The following is a 19244-nucleotide window of genomic DNA, read 5'->3' as shown; positions in this document are numbered from 1 at the left end:
TAACACTAAGTTTAAAATGCCCCAGGAACAGAGGCCAAGAAGATGGTTCACTGGATAGATGTGCCTGCTGTCCAGTCTGATAACCAGCATTCAATCCTTAGGACCTACCCTTGGTAGAATAGAGAACCAACTCCCAATAGTCATCCTCTGGGCTGGAGAGATGGCTCAGAGGTTAAGAGCACTGGCTGCTCCTCCAAAGGTCCTGAGTTTAATTGCCAGGAACCAAATTGTGGCGCACAGCCATCTACAATGAGATCTGGTGCCCTCTTCTGGAGTACAGTAGTATATGCAGGTAAAACACTGCATACAGAATAAACACTTTGTTCTTCAAGACAGGGTTTCTTGGTATAGTCACGGCTGTTCTGGAACTCACTCTGTAGACTAGGCTGGCCTAAACTCCCAGAGATACGGCTGCCTCTGCCTCCCAAATGCTGGGATTAAAGGAGTGTGCCACTACGCCGGCCTAAATAAATCTTTTTAAAAAAATCCATCCTCCCAAGAAGAGACTTGATACCCTATGAGCATATACAGGGGGAGGAAATCCCCCTCAGGAACAGTCATAGGGGAGGGGAATAAGGGGAAAATGGGAGGGAGGGAAGAATGGGGGGATACAAAGGATGGGATAAACATTGAGATGTAACAAGAATAAATTAATTAAAAAAAAAAAAAAAAAAGAAAGTCTGTGTTTGCACCTAGAACACTGGAAACATGGTGGGTGCTCAATAGGTGTTGATGGATAAATAGGGAGAAGAAAAATAAAACTGCCTACTCTTAAAAAAAAAAAAAATCTATCCTCTGATGTTCAATCGGGTGGGAAGAAGGACAGGAAATGGAAGGTGGGACTTCCTGGAGGGGAGGACGGAGGATGACGGTGGGAACTGGACAAGGACCGGCTCAGGGGTCATGGTGGCAAGTGTTTAGAATATATGTATGTTATATAAGGTTTAGAGTAGTTTGTTTAGTTTACGAGTAGATTAGAATCTGTTCAGACTCTGCCCAGCGAAGTGCTGGCAGCTTTAAAGTACGTTTCAGTCTCCCTGTGTCAGTTATTTGCTTTGTAGGCCAAACAGATACAAAATACTGTAATACAGGTGTACCGTGGAACATGTGTGCCCCCACATACAAAATTAACAGGTTAAAAAACAAACAAACAAAATTTGGGGCTGCAGAGATGGTGAAGCGGTTAAGAGCACTGGCCACTCTTCCAGAGGTCCTGAGTTCAATTCCTAGCAACTACATGGTGGCCCATAGCCATGTATAATGAGATCTGGTGCCCTCTTCTGGTGGGCAGGAACACATGAAGGCAGAACATTGCATACATAATACATAAATCTTAAAAAAAAAAAAAAAATCCAAACCCCAAAGGTAGTAGGGAGCCTAGTATGGTAGCAGTCTAGGTTACAATAATCAATAAATACCCTGTTTCAAAAGATAAAAACAAAACAAAAAGTTCTAGCTCCCAGCAACAGCATGTATACACCAAACCTTGTCTGTCTGTTCAGTACTAGTGCTGCAATGTTTCTGTTTAAAAAAAAAAAAAAAAAAAAAAAGTTTTTGTTTTTTGAGACAGGGTTTTCTCTGTGTAGCCTTGGCTGTCCTGGACTCACTTTGTAGACCAGGCTGGCCTCGAACTCACAGCGATCCACCTGCCTCTGCCTCCCAGAATGCTGGGATTAAGGGTATGCACCACCACGCCCTGCTGTTTCTGTAATTTTCATTCTTCAAATTCATTAGAAAAATTAAATTTTTTCTTCAAAATAATTATTCGTGCATAAATTTAATGACTTTCATAAATGAAACCTTTGATTTAACCTCAAACATCCAAATCCAAATGATTTTAGCAGAGCCCAAGAGTTAAATTTTCTACTCTAAAGACTCAAGATCTTAGTATGAGAAAGAGAGAGAAAGAGAGAGAGAGGGAGAGAAGAGAGGGGGCTTGATGGTATGGACACTTGCTGCAGAGCACCAGGATTCAGTTCCTACCATCCCCATAGAAGCTCACAACCATGGGTGACTCCAGTTCCAGAGGATTCAATGCCCTCTTCTAGCCTCCAAAGGCACTGCATACATGTAGTGGACCTAGACGCAGGCAACACACTCACATAAATAAAATAAAACATAAAAAAGAGGTTACTATAAGCACGCGTGGGGTAGACAGACCCCCTGTCTAGCTGATTCCTAAGTGGAGGCATTGTGGAAAGGGCACAGCAGTCACACACACAGAAGCTATTCTTGTTGTACCTAGTGCATTTTAATAACTAAGCATTTAAAAATAGATGAAGGGGCTGGTGAGATGAGATGGCTTTGCACTTCATGCAAGTCTGGCAATTTGAGTTTGATCCCTGGAACCAGCATAAAAGTTGTCCTCTGACCTCCATGTGACCCCTATATCCCCATCTTCTGAATGTACACTTGATCACTGTGTACATCTGAGCACACCCCAAAATTTAAAATAAGCGAATAAGCTATTTGTGGTGACAAACATGTATAAATGCTGTATTTTTGGGCTTAAGGCATGATGATCAAGAGTTCCAGGCCAATCTGGGCTACAATGAGATTCTGTCTCAAAATAAATAAAAAGTACATTATTAAAACAAGCACCTCCAAAATCCAGTCAGTGCAGTCACAGGAGATAGGGAAATTCAATCAAAATGGTAATTTATTCTAAAACTGGAACTACTGTGCCCACTTTTTTTTTTTTTTTTTTTTTTTTTTTTTGCCAGAATGGTGTAATGAGAACAGGGTTAAGATTTACAGATGTAAACAATAACACAGTTACATTTTTAAAAAACTGGTACCCCCCCCTTTTTTTACTGGCCACTTCCAAGAATGCTTTACAGGTTGTGCAAAAACATTTACAGGCTCCATGTGGTGTTTGTTTTTCTCACAACGTTTCCATCTATAACTACAACAGATGTCTGATAAGTCGGCTAAGGAAAAGCCAGAGATCTCTCCTGTTACCCTCCCAACATCATAATATTTCTTTTCATAATAAAAACACAGACAGAAACAAAATGCAGACACCCACGTTGACACAGGAGACTTCCTGGACAGATCCAGCAAGGGTGTGGCCGCTTCCTTCTTCATTTAACTACAAAACCAGCTTTTAAAAAAGACGACTTGGATTTTTCTAGCATCAAAAATCAACAGGAAGTATACTCTCTAAGCCCTGTTGCCCCAAACTTCAGTGTTAAGTTTGTGCCTGTCTGAGTGCCCTACCATTCAAACCCAAGGTCACAGACTACTATAAAAGTATTATTTGTTGGAGGACTAAACATCTGAAGCAGTAGCTTCTGCCTCCAGAAATTAAGTTTTCTACTATAACATAATCTTGTCCTAAGGGATTTCTTTTGGCTCCAGTTTTTACCTTTTTGCCCTGACATTATAAACAAGGCTTTCTCAAACTCCCTCAGTCATGTCAGTGAGTTACAAAAGATACATGCAGTCATTCCACACACAGGTCCATTTGTGGCACCTTAAGGGACAGGTGCAATAGAAAAGACACAGTATGAGCAAGCTCACCTCCTTCCAGGCCCCACTATGGCCTTTACAAAGAGGCCCTTGAGCAGAAGGGTGTGTCCCAACAAACAGGAAAGTCAGAATGAGGGACTGCATACCCCAAGAAGCAATGTACGGCAAGGACATCAGGACAGGGACGATCCACACCTCAGCACAAGCTCAAATAAGAGCTCTAACTGCTAAGGTGAGGAAGTGTAAGTCAAGTATGTTCTAGTAGCTCAGCCCAGAGGTTTTCTCATCAGGAAGTACTGTAGGATGCTGTTGCTGAGTAAGCCTTTAGCTAAGCAAGATGAGGATTTAAATGGAAGCTCAGTGTTGAAAGCGCACGGCCACACCATCCTACCCACATTCCTGAACATAGCAAAGCGTAGCTGTTTTGTCAAGAACTGGGAGGCTGCTGTTAAAGTTACAAACTATATGATCCCAAATGAAGTCTCGTGATGAGAGGCCTCTCTGGGGACTAGACGGGAGCACCCCAGAAGGAATCCTGATTTAACAAGTTGGGAAATGTTGCTCCCTTGCACGCACTCACACACACACATTCACATCGTCTCCCCAAGTTTCTGCAGCCCAACTGAGCTGCCTCCTACCCCTACCCCCTTCTACTCACTCTCTACCTGTGTATCAAAACGAAACAAAACAGCAGCAGGGCAGAGTCCCCCACACTGTATAAAATAGTTGCTATTCTCAGCACCGGGGCCTGACAGCCCACACCACAGGACTCACCTATATACATATCCTGACGCAGCCAACAGCGTCTTGCTGCGTTTCTGGGAGCTAAAACCCTGAGAATCATTCCTTTCCTCACACTGTAAGAGGCAGGCAACCTTAGCAGATGAGTCTAGAGATCTCTTGCCTCTATCAACTTGGGAGACAGAGACTAGGGACTGGAAAATCACCATTTTCAGGTTGAGGGCTGTGTTCCCCTCCACACCTAATGAGAATCCAAGGAACATAATATGGATGGGGACAAACTATTTTGCTCTGCAGTCCAGCGCCCATGTCCCTGTGGCCTGGAGATCCTATATAATAGAACCACCCAGTTAGCAGTCTCTGTGCGTTAGGCAGACAGCACAAAGGCACAACTAAGTGGACAATTGGACATTTGGGCTCCCATCTTAATAAGACTAAGTATCCCAAAAGGGAAAGGTTGGTAAAGAAAGTACAAACGGGTAGTTGGTACAAGTGATTGATAAGAGCCAATCGTTTATTTTCACTGCCCTGGTCACAGGCACTCCCTCTGCCCCTGCTCCTGCCTCCTCTGTCCCCACTCTTTCCTGCTATGCAGAGTTCCCTCATGCCGTTCCCCCTTTCCCACTCTCCCTCCCTGGGCTACCAGTTTAGCTGTCTTAGAATGTTGGAAGGTATCATTTTTACTTCTTTTCCTATCCAGCTGCAGGGTACAGAACAGGCTGCCTTAAGTGCTGCTTTCTGTGCAAATGTTTTTTGATTACAAATAACCTAACTAGGTTTGAAATGTTTTATAGAATAAGACAATATTCTTTTCAACAAACTTTAAAAAAAAAATGTACAGTTTTGTTTGTTTCCACTTCCCCCCTCCCCACCCCCTGCTTGCACACCCTCCCCCCAACCACCCCTCCCTGGCAGCTCAGCCCCACCCCGACAGCCCGTTTTCCTTGGTTGTGTTTTTTGGGGTGCCTGGCACCCCCAGAGACTCAGCTTCACGGCTGACAGGCGAAAACAGCACGGGCTTCACCGATACCCTTGGTAACCGTAGTAATTCCTGTAGTATCGGTCTCTGTCCTGTTGGTGGTGGTAGTAGTAATTCTGCCACTAGAAGAGAGGGAAACCCCATCACTCAGAGCCAGAGCCGGATGAGGAGGAAGAGGCACAACACTCATCCAGCTGGTCCTGTCCCCTTCACCCTCACTCTATCCCAAGGTAATACTCACATCCCGGTTGTATTGTCTGTAATAGTCTCTGTATCTGTTGTACTCATAATCTCGACTGTAGAATCGTTCATAGTCACCCCTGTATCGATCATAGAAATTACGGTAGCCCTGAAGGAGGAGAAAGAGGAATGAGGATGATACACAGGTCTCTGGAAGCACAACCCAGTTTCCCATTACTGAACAAGACATATTTCATCTTGATACTGTATATAAGCAGGGTAAATTCTTCCAGATGATCATATTAAGTGGGCAAAACCCTAAAGCCCTAAGAAAACAGCCCAAACCCCTCTGCTCCCCCAAGTCAATAGGAACGGCTTCACAGCCCAGAGGGAGGAGCAGAAGGAGAGCTGCACTCACCCCTCTGTTTCCAGACTGCCCCCAGTACTGCTGCCCGTAGGCCCGGTTGTCGTAGCCTCGGCGCTGCCCGCCCACTGGAAGAGAAATGGAGAGGGCGCTCAGACAGCTGGCATGGGGTCCTGGCTCCACATCGGAGTGGAAATCAAAAAGCTGGAGCCAAAGGCAATACTAGGGGAGGAGGAGGCTTGCTCTGGCCAGGCGTACACACTGTTAATTAAAGCACCAGCCAGGATCTTTATTAAAAGAGTCTGAGAGGGGAGGGCAGAAGAATAGACATAAGAAAACAAAAGCCACCCTGCTTTTAAAGCTCCCTAACCCTATAAAATATTTTAGATGATAAAAGGATACATGGCAGAGTTGGAACCATGAATAAAAACTGCCATTCACAGGATCAGACTCTCAGCCCAGAAAGGGATCTAAGGTGCCATGTAGCCTACACCCATCACACCCATCACTGTACACAAAGCGAACTCTACCCAATACTCTAGAAACCACTGTTGTTCCCATGTCTAGGACAGTTAGCTCTAACCACCTGTTCATTTACAGCTGCACACAGATAAACACACACTTTTAAGAAGAGCAATAAATTCACACTGGGGATTTAGACAACAAACTAGACATTTAGAGGAAAAATTAATTCCACTAATAACTACCTTTCCTTTTTACACTCTAAAATGATGGAAAAATGCATTCACTTTTGTCTGTGCAATTGGGTTGATTCGATAAAGCACCAAGAAATCTTAAGATGAGAATCAGATCTCACTGCACATATCCTTAAGACCCCGCGAAGTGGGGAACCCGCTTGCTCTCATGGAAGCTGGGCAGATCATGAGGCACAGCACGGTGTTTCAAAGAAACATATTTTTGCCTCACAGTAACTACTTTCTGGCTGAAAGATTATGGAGAAAGCACAGGAAGCAGAGGGTAAAGGACACAAGGAGAAATCAGCTTCCTTAGGAGGCTGCATATTGTGGACAGCCAGGTCCTACAGGACTCACCATAGCCTTGGCCACGGCTTCGGTTCTGCCTGTTTCTCTTGTTGCGATTGTTCCGTCGGTTTGCCCGCTTCTCAGAGGGGGGCAGCAGCTTCCTTGCTTCCTCCTTGTATTTAGTAACAATGGGTTGAGCTTCTTCTTTTTCCAGCTCCCCATATGTCACCTCATCCATATAGTCGCATTTCTCAGGCAGAGAGAAGTTGGCTATAAGAATAAGAGAGAAGCTTGTGGGCCTGGAAAGTGCACAGACAGGGTAAGAATGCATGAAAATCTACCAGAGAAAGTGTGCTTTTTTTTGGTGGCTTTGGGGATCAAACCCAGGGCTTTGCAAATGTTAACAAAATGTTTTCTCAATGGACTATATTCAAGGTTTTGTTTTTTTGTTTTTCTTTCGATTTTGAGATTTAGTTATACATGCCAGGCTAGCTTCAAGTGCCATACCCTCTTGCCTTTTGAATGCTGGAATTACAGTTATGGGTCAATACCCTTGGTTTGTTTTTATTGAGGCATGAGCTCTTTAAGTAACCCTGGCTATCCTGGAACTTACTATATAGGCCTGGATTTGAATTCAGAGATCCACCTGTCTCTGATGGGACAAAAGATGTACACCACCATGTCCAGCTTTCTTGTTAATAGTATATGTCTAAATGACACCATTCCTTTGGAAATAGGGTTCCTCACAGAATCTAAAGATCACCATCCTCCTGTAGCCATACTGCTCAGTGGTAGGATTTCAGGAGTAGACAGGGTCCTGGCTTATTATGTGGGTGTGGGTACTAGGATCAAAACACCAGGCTTCGTGCTTATGCAGCAAATACTCTTTAAGGGCTGAGCCATCCAGCCCTTGTTGTTTAAGACATAAGGGCTCATGCATCCCAAGCTGGTCTAAGCCTTTCTGCCTCTTGCCTTCTGAAAACTGGGATCACAATTTTAGTTGTTACCACCACACTTTCCTGCTGCTTTTTTGTTTGTTTGTTTTTTTGAGACAGGGTTCCAGGCTGTCCTGGACTTGCTCTGCAGAATAGACTTGCTCTGTAGATCTTCCTGCCTCTACCTCCCTGGGTGCTGGAATTACAGGCATGAATCACCACGCTGGCCATATTCTCCACCCCCACCTTTGAAATAGTTTTGTTATATATAATTCAGGCTGGACTTTGGTTTGTTATGCAGTCTGTGCCAGTACCGTACCCTCCCCCAAAGGATAGAATAATAGGTCTGATCACCACAGCAAGCCAAACCTAATGCTTTCAAAAGTTAACTCAGTCATGTACTAAAATGCGCTGGGCTCATATCAACTCCCTTAAATAATCAAACCAACTGCTTTTTTTGAGACAAGGTTCCATGTAGTCCAGGCTGGCCTAGAATTCCCTTATACTTGAGGATTATCTTGATATTCCTGCTTCCGATCTCAGTAGTACTGAGATTATAAGTGAGTGCCACCATGGCTTTCTTTGCCCTTGTAAAGGCAGGGTCTATCTACAGAGCTCAGGATGAGCTAGAACTCACAGCAATTTTCTTGGCTCGTCGTTCTGAGTGCTAGAGAAGTGCTACCATGCCTAAAGGCAAATTTTCTTTTCCTTAAATTGTAGTAGCACAAGACAGAGGGCTAGATGCACAACAGATTTACAAGTTCTCAAGTGATCCATAATAAATTAGCAGTGAACTATCAGGACAGAAGGAACACAGGCTAAATATAACTGAGAAAGTTTTGGTGTTGCTTGGATAAAAACTTGGTCTCAGAAGCTGAAGAGATGACTCAGTAGTTAAAAGCACCTTGTTGCCCTTGCTGAGGTCCTAGGTTTAGTTACAAGCACCCACAAGGTGGCTCACAACCATCTCTAACTGCAGTTCAGGGGCTCTGATGCCCTCTTCTGACCTCCAAAGGCACCAGCATGCATACAGTACACATACATATGTAGGCAAAACACTGATTAAAAAGAGTTCAGGACAGCCAAGGCTACACGGAGAAACCCTGTCTCGAAAAACCAAAAACCAAAACAAACAAACAAAAAAGCAAGCAAAAAAAAAAAAAAAAAAAAAAAAAAAGGGCTTGATCTCATTATGTAGCCTGCCTGGCTTATAACTTGCTGTCTAGACCAGGCTGATCTTGAAATTACAGACACCCACCTGTCTCTCTCTGCCTCTGCTGGGATTAAAGGTATGCACCATCCCTGCCTGGCCAAGAAGTAACATTATCAGAGCTTTAAGCTGGTACTGAGGATATAGCACTTGCCTAGCATGTACAAGGGCCTGGATTTCATTCCCAGCACACCCATCCCACCCCATAAATACACACCAAGACCACACACAGACACACCATGAGATTAAAAGTGTCTCCTATCTTTAAAGGCTCCTCATCACATACATGGAGGCCAAGCTCATCTGTCCATCTCTGGATATTAAGTCCATAGACTTTCATGGTGAATTTTATTTCAATTATGATTCTCAGATGAATCCAGTTATCCCTACTTTATCAACTGTACTAACTTTCTCTAAGCGCCAGCTATGGACGGCATAATTCATTCTGTATGACTTCAGACACTGCAGATCACAGATGTGGCAGATGTGCACGTGACAGGGCAAATGGGCCACCACAAACTAAAGGAAACAGGACGAAAAACATGGTCCAAGGGGAAAAGCGTGAAGCAAGACCAATCAACATAGTTAACACTGCCTGAAAGGACAGTACACTTAGGCAAATACAAAACCAAGGAAATAAGCAAAAATGATAAAAATGTACCTATTATACCAGAAACCAAGATGGTAAAGATACAATTTTCTACCACTACTGCATTTTTAATTTGAACCCTAACAATCATCTTTGTCATTTTCATAGAATTTAATCTTTTTTTTTTTTTAGGCGGGGTGGGGTTTTCGAGACAGGGTTTCTCTGTGTAGCCTTGGTTGTCCTAGACTCCCCCTTTATAGACCAGGCTGGCCTCAAACTCACAGTGATCCACCTCCCTCTGCCTCCTGAGTGCTGGGATTAAAGGCGTGCGCCACCATGCCCGGCTTAGAATTTAAATCTTTTTTTCCCTAATTAAATAATAAACATTTTTATTTCTTTGATAACTTTTAAAATGAGAACATTCTGATTTAACCAGTCTTTACTTCCAAGTAACTTCTTCACTGGGCCTCAGTTCCCTTTGAAATAGCACACTCTTATTCCGGAAGGCAGTTAGCTTTTCATCATCCCTCTTGGCTACGTAATATCCAAAGGCAAAGCCCACAGGGACAAGTACATGAACCCAGCGGTCACGGAGAAGCTGAAGTAAGCTTATCTTGACTACAGCCTGGTGCCAAGCCAAGCGCGACTCCACAACCAAGGGCAGCGTTAGAGTTAAATCTTAAAAATTTCTTTAAGAGGGTGGAATTTTGTTTCAATATGTTGATATTTTCCTATGACTAGGGCAATGCTGGACAAACAGTAGACACTGTAAATACTTATTCATTAAGTGACTTAAGCCTGTTCCTTTACTTCTAAGTATCTTCTTTGTATTTAAACATCTTATTTCTCATACTTTGAGACAGCATCTTGATTAGTTCAGACTAACCTTCAACTCCTTATCTTCCTGCCTTCAACTGCCACGTGCTGAGATCCAGGCATGCATTACCCTGTTTTTTCTCCCCACTTAAAACATGGCCTACTACTATGCATCAAGGCTCGCCTCCTAATTCATAACCTTCTGTCCGGAGCTTCGCAAGTGCTGGGGTTACAAGCATGTGCTATAAATATAAAGCACAGATATTTACCCTTTTTTGTAGCTTATCCATGAGTCAAGGGGTTTACTGTTTTTCCACTCTACTCAGTAGCTTATCCACAGGTGCTTGCATCCATTAAGTTGCTCTTAAATTTACATTTTAGATTGGAGAGTCACTCTTGGTAATAAGAGGTCACAGTAGGGCTGTGCTAGCCAGGGACAGGGTTCTCTCACCCATGTGGTTTGGCCCACCTTTCATCTCCAGCATTATAGACTCAGGCACGTCCTCTCCCTCCACTTCCTTCCTCAACTCCAGCCTCTTCTTCCAGTCCTCCTCCGTAGGGACGACGACCACCACTCTCCTAGAGAAGGCCTTGAACAGCAACAACTTCCTTCGCTGGCCAGAGTTGTACACGTTACACTAGCAACAGGAGTAGTAACATATTGAAGAATAAAAGTCACCAACTTATCAAAGAAAACTTATTCTTCTACAATTGAAGCATAAGATTCGAAGTCATATACAATTTCCTTTAATAATTTAACAATAGTTATTATTGCTTTGTGGCAATCAGGATCAAACCTAGGGTTTTTGCATATGCTAGAAAACTGCTCTATTGCTGAGCAATGCCAGCTCTCCTTTGATTTTTTTTCTCCCCCAAGAAGAGGTTTCTGTGTATCCTTGGCTGTCCCGGACTCATGTTATAGACCAGGCCGGCCACGAACTCACATCCATCCACCTGCCTCTACCTCCCGAGTGCTGGGACTAAAGGTGTGCACCACCACACCTGGCTCTCCTTTGATCTTTGAGACACTACTTGGACAAATATTATTTCACACATCAGGAAAACTGAAGCAAAGGAGGTAAAAGACTTGTCCAAGATAACAAATATAAGTAGGCCATGACAGATTCAGAAATTCAAGGGAAATGAATGAACCAAAATCTCCTCTCTATCACCTGAGTCCACACACTCGGGGCAAACAGTGTAAGCTCAGGTGCATTAAACAACTCATTAGGTGATTTGAACCTATTTCTTAATTCAGTTCTCCATGTGCATCCTCATCTGACTCTTTAAAAAGATGCACATTTTCCATCTCTGGACCTCCTGTAAAACCAGGTTCCTCTTAGTGTCTGAATACCTGATCAAGAATGAAGTTCCTCTTTGATCGGGAAGCAATCTGGACCAGCTTACTAAGGCACTGGGAGGCTTGCTGAACTAAGAGGTCTCGGCTTTTGGGGTCCATCTCTGGCTCTTCGAGCCCCTTCATCTGATGAATGAGAAATACAAGGAGTTACACACCAAGTTCAAGAGCCCAAAAGTCACCTGCTGCTGCTTTAAATGCTACATGGGTCACAGGAACTCATCACATTGCCAATTTCCTGTAGCACTCACTTCCTACTTAACCTGGATTTACTCCAGATTGCACATTTTCAGAAATTTGACAATCCAGCAGGGGTGGGGCGTATATTTTTGTAAAGATTTCTTTATTTATTATTTATATAGTATTCTCTCTACATGTCACCTACACGCCAGAAGTGGGCACCAGATCTCATTATAGATGGTTGGGAGCCATCATGTGGTTGCTGGGAATTGAACTCAGGACCTTTGGAAGAACAGCCAGTATTCTTAACCGCTGAGCCATCTCTCCAGCTGGTGGGGCATATCTTTTTTTTTTTTTTTTTTTTTTTTTTTTTTTGGTTTTTCGAGACAGGGTTTCTCTGTGTAGCCTTGGCCATCCTGGACTCACTTTGTAGACCAGGCTGGCCTCGAACTCACAGCGATCTGCCTGCTTCTGCCTCCCGAGTGCTGGGATTAAAGGCATGTGCCACCAAGCCCGGCTCTGGTGGGGCATATCTTAAAACACTGACAGAAAGCTACATTTCTGTGTGTGGTGTCCTTGTTCTCACATACTTCAAAGACCCTTCACCCATGACTAAGGATAGGCTACCAAAGATTTTCAGTTATCTCCAGAGCAAACATCACAGTGGACTAAGCATCTCTCCCTACTTCTCAGCAACTGACCTTCATTTGATTGAGCACACTCTCAGCTCCCAGGACATTATATCTTTTCTCAGGGTTTTCCTTTGCATATTTCAGTGCCCACTGGGTCTTTCCAGATCCAGGAAGTCCCACCATCAGAATCACCTACAAGTAAAAAGAAACAGGAATGCAATAAAAATGAATCATTTTTTAAAAAATCCAACTTTCTTTTAAAAATATTCTTTTAAAAAATGTTTTATTTAATTTTTAATTTATGTGCATTGGTGTGATGGTGTCAGATCTTGGAGTTACAGACAGTTGTGAGCTGCCATGTGGGTGCTGGGAATTGAACCCAGGTCCTTTGGATCCATCTCTCTAACCTGGGCATAGAATCCAGGTGTGATAGTAATTTCAAAATACACCTGAAAGCACACATCCTTCACTCTTCTACCACATGAAGCCTATACTTCTGCATACCTCACACTCCTCTATGGTCTTAGGAGGGACTGCAGTCCGCACACGCTCGTCAACAGGCACTGCATGGATGAACACAAACTCTTGTGGTGGTGGAAAAAATGGCTCTTCCTTCTGACCAAAGTTTAATTCTACAACACAATTCTTGCAGAGGACATGGGGTAGAAGGGCTCGATCTGCCAGAGATTCCTTACTAATCCGGAACGCCACACCCAGGTCTTCCCCATTCTTAGAGAAGGAAAGCTCGACTTCTTCAGTCTCAAAATTCTGCAAGCACAAAAGCACAAGAGCACTTATAGCTTGACAAGTTAAGGACAACGAAGTCTTTTTTTTTTTTTTTTTATGGTTTTTTGAGACAGGGTTTCTCTGTGTAGCCTTGACTGTCCTGGACTCACTTTGTAGACCAGGCTGGCCTCGAACTCACAGCGATCCGCCTGCCTCTGCCTCCCGAGTGCTGGGATTAAAGGCGTGCGCCACCACGCCCGGCTCGGACAACGAAGTCTTAACACTTGCTCCCCGCTCCCCCCCCCCCCCCCCGAGACAGGGTTTCTCTGTGTAGCCTTGGCTGTCCTGGACTCACTTTGTAGGCCAGGCTGGCCTTGAACTCACAGCGATCTACTTGCCTCTGCCTCCCAAGTGCTGGGATTAAAGGCGTGCGCTGCCGCCACCACCACCACCACGCATACTTATTGTTTTTTTTAAAGTTGGGTGGATGAAAAGATGGGTCAGTGAATAAAGGCACTTGTCACCATGTGTGATAACCCAAGTGTGGTTCCTAGAGCCCACATAATAGGAAAAAACGGTCCTGACTTTCACACATATACATTCATATGCCCCCCCAATAAATAAATAAATGTAGAAATAAGCAAATAAAACTGGGCATGGTGGCACACATCTCTAATCCCAGCACCTGGCAGAGGCAGGTGGATCAATAATAGCTCAAAGGCAGCCTGGTCTACAAAGCGAGTCCAGAACAGTCAAGGCTACACAGAGAAACCTTGTCTCGAAGAAACAAACAAACAAACACCTCAGAATATATTAGTTAGTTAAAACAAATTTTCTTTCTTTTTCTTTTTTGGTTTTTCGAGACAGGGTTTCTTTGTGTAACCTGGCTGTCCTAGACTTGCTTTGTAGACCAGGCAGGCCTCGAACTCACAGGACAGTCAAGGCTACACAGAGAAACTCTGTCTCAAAAAAAAAAAAAAAAAAAAAAAAAAAAAGAAAAGAAAGAAAGAAAGAAAGAAAAAAAAAAAAAACCCACAAATTAATGCTGGGGCTACCGCACAGCTCAAATAACCAAGCAATGCATCAAATGAATAAAGTATGCAGAAATGTATAGAAGCCAGCAGTTGGCAGTTGGCTGAATTCTCAGCCCTTTCTCTACCTTTTGCTACAATCCATAATTTTCGAGAACACTTACAGCAAAACAGCCAATGACATCATTCTCCCCAAAAGTCTGGCCAAATTCCTCAAAATGCCCATTCTCTGCCTTGAGTCCTCGTCCATCAAAACCATAAGAGAATTCATCTTCACCTGAAAGAGGCAGCAATCCATTACCTAGCTGCAAAGCTTCCACAGAGTAAGCACTATCGTAAGAGACACAAGCAAGAAGTTACAAAACACCCTTACCAAGCTGTGGACAGGAAGAATCAACAGACCACCCAACCCGAAGCAGAGAAACTTCCGCGCAGCCTTCTTTCATCGGCAGATTCTGAGTTACCTGGTCAAGTCAGAAAATGAGTTCTTAGGAACTTTGACCAATGCAGGTACAAAGTCTGAGTTACAAAGATAAGATTTGTATACAAACTGGAAAAAAAATAGATCATAGCTCAGTATCAGAAAAAGACCTTATTAAGCCTAAACCAAAGCTGTGGGCCTGGGGATGTAGCTCAGAAATAAAGCACCTGATATGTACAGGCTCTGAGTCCAATCCCCAACTCACAGTCACAAGGGTCCATTTGTTGCTCAGAGTCAAGGATGTTTCCTCTGAACTAATAAAATGCCGGATAGAAATCCAATACACAGTTTTCATTTAAGATTTAATTTAAAGATTCCCTTACCTTGGCCTCAAAGCATACTTTTCCTTTTGTTATTCCATAAGTACTTCTTGCCCCAGACCAAAGGGTAGGGAATTTTTCTGAGAAAAGTGGCTGGCCTCCATATCGGTCTTTGCTTATTTGAAAATGGAGATCCGAGGTATCTGTTAAGAAACAAAGATGTAAGTGTTAGCTGGGTGGAGTGGTTGTGCCTGTAATCCCAGGACTCGGGGAGGCAGAGGCAGGTGGATCTCTATGAGTCCGAGGACAGCCTGGCCTACAAATCAAGTCCAGGCCAGGCAAGGCTACACAGAGAAAACTCTGTCTCAAAAAACAAAAACCAGACCCGGTCATGGTGGCTCACACCTTTAATCTCAGCACTCAGGAGGCAGAGGCAGGCAGATGGCTGAGTTCAGATGGCTGTTGAGTTCGTGGCCAGCCTTGTCTACAAAGCGAGTCCAGGACAGACAAGGCTAACACAGAGAGATCTTGTCTCCAAAACTCCAAAACCCAAAAACAAAAATAAAAAGATGCTGAGAGCGCCATATGCCTTGTTATCACAGATGCTGTCCTAGTCCTCAAGCCATTAAATTTCACTCTCAAAATCATTTTTAGATCACTACAGAGGTCATAAGTTAGAAACCAGACCTTATTTCAAAAACCAAAGCAATCTACTTTATACATACACGTGTCCAGGTTCACAAGTGTCTGATCCTCCTCTTCGTCTTTTGCTTCTTCTTCTGGAGGTGGTGGGGACTTTGAGCTACAGGTAGGAGAGGAGAGCAAACGCAATATAAGCAAAGCTACCTTCTATGAGGTATTCGTGCGGCTCTGTCCATCTTAAAAATATCAGTGAATTAATCAAATTCCAGCAGACAGCTCCTTTCAGTCAATGAGAAATGGAAACAGGACCTTCCATCATAGATTTATTTACTCTCAAACGTATGCCTAAAAAAACCTATGCACAAAAAAAAAAAAAAAAAAAAAAAAAAGACCTATGCACTTTTCAGTCCACCCTCCATCCACACTGTCCAGTCAACACCAGGAACACCAAAAGCAGAGCAGACATTCCCATTGGGGCGTGTTCCCTCACCGGCTGTGGTAAGCCTCCTCTCGGAATTCATAGTAAGCTCGGCCATGTTCATCCTTCTCATCCCGCTGTCTCTTTACCCCCCGCCGCTCACCATCTGAGCCTGCTGGTTTTGACTTGTCACTATCTTGGTCATCTCCTACAAAAGGGAGGGAAAGAAAATCAGTAGTTTTTATACGGGTGCATAGAATAAGCTCAGAACTAAGAGAATCTGAGTTAACCAATATGGGAAACTGAGGGTACTAGACTGAGGCAGAGTGCACCTATAATATCCGTGTGTTTTATTTCCAAGTGTCTTTTCACTGGTTAAGATGAGGAGACTATGGGCTAATTAATTAAAGTCAAGCAGGAGAAAATTTTTGGGCCAATTTTCCATTCTAAATGTATCTACTTCAATCAAGCCAACCTGGCAGATCTCTCCACTAACAGAATAGGAAACTATCCCTGAAGTCTTTTTAAATTCACTTCACAGGTGAATTTCAATTCTTATTAGATCTGGATTTATGGCAAGCAGTTTTCAGCAGCTACATGACACAGAAGCCTCACATTTTAAGAGAGTGCCCTTTCTGCATTAAAATGCACAGCCACACAATGGCAGCAGCATTTTTATTTTATTTTATTTGGTTTTTCCAGTTTTGGCTGCCCTGGACTCATTTTGTAGACCAGGCTGGCCTCGAACTCAGAAATCTAACTGCCTCTGCCTCCTGAGTGCTGGGATTACAGGTGTGAGCTGCTGTGCTCAGCTGCAGCAGTATTTTTAACAGGAACTTGAAAGTTGCCAGAGCAAATCATTAAGTCACAAGCAAACTGTAACTAACACTGCGTGGAATTTGGGGCAGGAAGGTTGTATATTTAGCAACACTTTTTTGTTTTTTTTCTAGACAGGTCTCACTATACAGACCAGGCTGGGCTCAAACTAAGAGACCTGCCTGCCTCTGCCTCTGCAGCTCTGGGATTGAAGGCTTGTGACACTAAAGCTGGAGTAACACAGGGAGTTTTTTCCTTTGGCTTTTGTGTTTTGAAGGCTTAAAAGTCTTCAACAGTTCCTCTAAAGTATTCCCTTATCCTTCAGTGCTTTTTATCTGCTATTTGGGATACACACAAGGATTATGTAATAGCCAGGACATCAGACACAACAAAAAAAAAAAAAAACCCCAACACTATACTTTGTATACAATCATTGTAAAATAGATTACAACTTCATGACACTAACTGCATAAATAAAGAACAACCTAAGGCAATCTACTTGAAAGTAAGACTGAGAAGCGCTCTCTCCTCAGACAGACCTGAAGGGATTAGCTTGTACCATGCAAGCATTTCGAAGGAGAAAGGTCATTAACTCTGGGGGAAGTCTCCACACATCTACCACAAGGTTACTCAAATGGCCCACTAGAGCCCTCAATCATTTCAGCTCAGGAAGTTAGTAGCCTTAAAGGCAACAATGTATCATTGACTGACTCCGCAAGAAAATTAAAATATAGACACAATAGGGACCAGGTAAAAAGCCCTAGTCAAGTTAACTAACATGCTACTAAAATGTTAGCAGCCTAAGACGTTCTCTCTGCTAGTTAATGATTAAACCCAACAGGCTCATACACACTGTCTCCTACCGCTTAAGCAAGGAGCAAAGTTAGATATCCAGAGTCTCTGTGAGGCTTAACGTGGGTTTGACAGCGCTGCATTTCACGGACTGTTTATTGCTTAACATTTTCACGGTCAGGAAGCGGAAGGCCTAAGCTTCCAACTGGTCCCTGAGGATGGTCAATTTTTCGGTTAAAGGTATTGAGCCAAAGGGGGCCGGGGAGGAGTATCAGAGGACTCATCCACAGGTAGCTCGAAAGCAGTACAGTACACACGCGCGCGTGAGCACACACACTTCCATCCATTAACACCAAGTTACCACGTTAGGTAGGAACCTCCCCCTTGCAAATAGTGGAGCCACAAAGCGCCCAAACGCTCACAAAGATGGGCTGTGGATAAAAGCCACCTTCCCTGGGGAATCCCATCAAACAGCCGCGGGAACCATGCACCTTCGGGCAAGCGGAAACAAGGAATCAGGTCGCGCGGTGCAGGGTGGGTGTTGGATTAGAGACGCACCCGACAGGTAGGAACCTGGCTCTGCTGCCAGTTCCTCACCTTGTTCCTCCGTGGTGGCCTTGTCACCCGGTGGCTCGGATCCCGGCGTCTCGTCTCCGCTCCGTTCCTCCGGCCCGTCTTCCTCCCCCTTGGCGCTGTCATGCTCTTCGCCACCATTTACTCCACCTGACCCGGCCGTGGCCTCCGCCGGTGTGTCGGAAGCTTCGGGCTCGGCCTCCATGGCTGACGCCTCCGGAGGTTCCGGAGGCGGCTGCGCGGCCTGGTCCAAAGCCTGAGCGGGAGGTGGCTCCTCGTCTTCGTCCTCAAGCAGCGCCTCCTCGTCCTCCTCTTCTTCGTCGTCGTCCTCGTCGTCGTCGTCCCCGCCCGGGCCTCCGCCCGACGCGGCCACAGGCCGAGGCTCCGCCTTGCAGGCCCCGCCGGGCCCGGCCCCACCACCGCCGGCCTCGTCCTCCAGCATCTCAGCATCCAGTGCCTCCTGAAGCCGCTGCGCTAGATCCATTTTGAGGCCGCGCGAATCCAGGCCCCGCCGCTGCAGCTCCGACCGCAGCTCGGTCACTTTCAGCCGCTTCACCTCCATCGCCGCCGCCGCCTCCTCCGCCTCCCGCCGCCTCCTCCCCTGCGAACTGTCGACCGAGCCCGACCGCGCAGGCGCCGCCGCCGCCGCCTGCCTCCGCCTCCCGCGCCAGCACTGAGCCCGCGCTAGCAAGCGCACGCACACAGCGGCAGGGGCCGCGCTCTCTCCGCGGCGTGTTCGGGTCGCCTTCCTTCTGTCAAGCCGCGTTCGGCTCAGTGAGCCCAAAACGAAGCCAGCGAGGAGCAGCCTCCTAGACACCGGGCTCCCGATCGCCGGCGAGTGCGCGCCGAGCACGAAGGAGTTCCCTCACTCCTCCTCCTCCCTCCCGCCCCTAAGAGATCCGCGCCAATCAGCGCAGGCGGCATAACCGCGCAGCCGCACCGAGGCGGGAGCCCGGCGAGGCTGGCGGCGGCTCAAGTGCCTCGTAGCACGGAAGCGCGTACGCGCCTCTCTTTCCGTACTTCAGTCGTAGGCTCTGCGCAGTCGCGCCGGAGCCCCGCCCACCTTCT

The 19244-nt window shown here is 45.1% G+C and overlaps 2 protein-coding genes across 2 annotated transcripts; both read right to left on the bottom strand.

Moving 5' to 3' along the window:
* Nucleotides 1-5122: 5122 nt before the first annotated feature.
* Nucleotides 5123-18771, bottom strand: Hnrnpul2 (heterogeneous nuclear ribonucleoprotein U like 2). The gene is made up of 14 exons (XM_051146079.1): nucleotides 18201-18771; nucleotides 16068-16203; nucleotides 15661-15737; nucleotides 14999-15138; nucleotides 14568-14658; nucleotides 14359-14471; nucleotides 12942-13205; nucleotides 12507-12629; nucleotides 11623-11751; nucleotides 10738-10906; nucleotides 6788-6988; nucleotides 5790-5863; nucleotides 5433-5540; nucleotides 5123-5313 (listed from the first exon to the last, which is right to left on the bottom strand). Exons 1-14 carry the CDS (start codon nucleotides 18736-18738, stop codon nucleotides 5233-5235), a joined length of 2244 nt encoding a protein of 747 aa, XP_051002036.1. The 5' UTR covers nucleotides 18739-18771; the 3' UTR covers nucleotides 5123-5232.
* On the bottom strand, nucleotides 9663-10558 carry LOC127190132 (NADH dehydrogenase [ubiquinone] 1 beta subcomplex subunit 1-like). The gene is made up of 2 exons (XM_051147166.1): nucleotides 10538-10558; nucleotides 9663-10098 (listed from the first exon to the last, which is right to left on the bottom strand). Exons 1-2 carry the CDS (start codon nucleotides 10556-10558, stop codon nucleotides 9892-9894), a joined length of 228 nt encoding a protein of 75 aa, XP_051003123.1. The 3' UTR covers nucleotides 9663-9891.
* Nucleotides 18772-19244: the final 473 nt, after the last annotated feature.

The sequence above is a fragment of the Acomys russatus genome, chromosome 5, assembly GCF_903995435.1.
Source record: "Acomys russatus chromosome 5, mAcoRus1.1, whole genome shotgun sequence".
Classification (NCBI taxonomy): domain Eukaryota; kingdom Metazoa; phylum Chordata; class Mammalia; order Rodentia; family Muridae; genus Acomys; species Acomys russatus.
Note: the sequence above shows the minus strand (reverse complement) of the source record. Positions and strands in the feature narration are given on the sequence as shown.